The 1,478-nt window shown below is 42.1% G+C and overlaps 1 protein-coding gene across 1 annotated transcript; it reads right to left on the bottom strand.

Moving 5' to 3' along the window:
• Positions 1–240: 240 nt before the first annotated feature.
• Positions 241–771, bottom strand: LOC139874994 (uncharacterized mitochondrial protein AtMg00860-like). Its single transcript, XM_071862381.1, has 2 exons — positions 382–771; positions 241–291 (listed from the first exon to the last, which is right to left on the bottom strand). Exons 1-2 carry the CDS (start codon positions 769–771, stop codon positions 241–243), a joined length of 441 nt encoding a protein of 146 aa, XP_071718482.1.
• Between the last annotated feature and the right edge of the window lie 707 nt (positions 772–1,478).

Raw genomic sequence — 1,478 nt, 5'->3', positions numbered from 1 at the left:
CCCCGAAACGTCAGGTTTGTACAGCACCTGTGATGATACAATCATTGTCAGTATGTCGCATCTAATCCATGCAGGCTAAAAGTGACTTATAAGATTGAGTTATACATAGGTAGCTCGTTCCGCGACCTGTACCTGTCTTATTGGTTGGTCAGTCAATACCATTATAGGATGCGCTTGGAAATATCGACGCAACCTACGAGCTGTGTGCACAAGCGCGTATACCAGCTTTTCCATTGTAGTTTAATTAACCTCACTACCACTAAGCGCCTTACTGACAAAGTATACATGCATCTGTACCCGCGTTTTAGAGAATGGGTTGCACATACACATAAACATATAACTTTCTATGCTTATAAAAAATAAACAAAGCATGATACATACCTGCCCCATATCTGTGACAAGAACAGAGCTTATGGCTTCTTTCGAAGTCGTAAGATACAGCATTAATGTTTCTCCTACCTCTGGCGCGGTTAAAGTAGGCAATTCTTTCAAAAGCGCCTTCATTTCTAGAAAAGCTTTCTCGGCCTCCTCTGTCCACTTGAAGTCTGACTTTTTCAATAAGTTCTTTAAAGTATGGAAGAATGGCAAAGACCTCTCTGCTTCTTTTAACAAGAAGCATGTTAGTGCATCTTTTCTGGATTTTGGTGACTGCATCTGTTCCACCGCTTCAATTTTATTAGGATTTGCACGAATTCCTCTTGGGGTTACTATGTGCCCCAGGAATTTTCCCACTTCTTCCCTAAAACTACACTTTGTGAACTTAAGCTTCATGTTGATTTTGCGCAGGGATTTGAACGTTTCAAGTATGTCATCCAGCAGTTGCACTTCCGTATTTCTTTTGATAACCAAATTGTCAACATAAGCTTCAAGGTTCCTACCGATTTAGTCTTTAAACGCAGCATCGACCACTCGCTGATAGGTTGGGCCCGCGTTTTTCAGTCCAAAGGGCATTTTTGTGTAACAATAGATCCCTTGATCTGTATGGAACGCGGTCTTGTCCTCTTCGCCATCTGAATCTAATGGTACCCCTTGTACACATCCAAGAAACATTTAAATCTGGACCCAGATAATGATTCAACTTTCCAATCTATCTTCGGAAGAGGATAGTTGTCTTTGGGACACGCTTTGTTAATATCCTTGAAATCAACGCACGTGCGTCATGAACCATCAGCCTTTTTGAGTAAGATGGGATTTGCTACCCAAGTTTGATAGTGCACCTCCCTAAGTATGTTCGCATTCACTAGCTTTTCCACCTCCATTCGCTGCCATTCTCTTCTTTCTGGGGCCATAGGCCTTTTCTTTTATCGCACCGGAGTTAAACTTGGGCTAGCATATAACTTGTGCTCTGCTATTTCGTGAGGTACTCCCGTCATGTCCTATTCACTCCATGCAAAAACAACCATATTGGTTATCAGCATATTCCGCAACTTGACTTTGACGTCGTTGGATAAGTTGCCCCCAATCTGAATTCGCTTGTC

Source organism: Rutidosis leptorrhynchoides, chromosome 11 (assembly GCF_046630445.1).
Source record: "Rutidosis leptorrhynchoides isolate AG116_Rl617_1_P2 chromosome 11, CSIRO_AGI_Rlap_v1, whole genome shotgun sequence".
Taxonomy (NCBI): Eukaryota; Viridiplantae; Streptophyta; class Magnoliopsida; order Asterales; family Asteraceae; genus Rutidosis; species Rutidosis leptorrhynchoides.
The sequence above is the reverse complement of the archived record's forward strand: the minus strand, read 5'-3'. Positions and strand labels throughout refer to the sequence as shown.

Bases quoted from the DNA above. Each gene is read 5' to 3' on its own strand.
- LOC139874994 (XM_071862381.1), bottom strand. From the start codon at position 771: ATGAAGCTTAAGTTCACAAAGTGTAGTTTTAGGGAAGAAGTGGGAAAA. The intron at 292-381 runs GTATGTATCATG...ACGCGGGTACAG, and splicing joins TTGTCACAGATATGGGGCAG to ATGCATGTATACTTTGTCAG.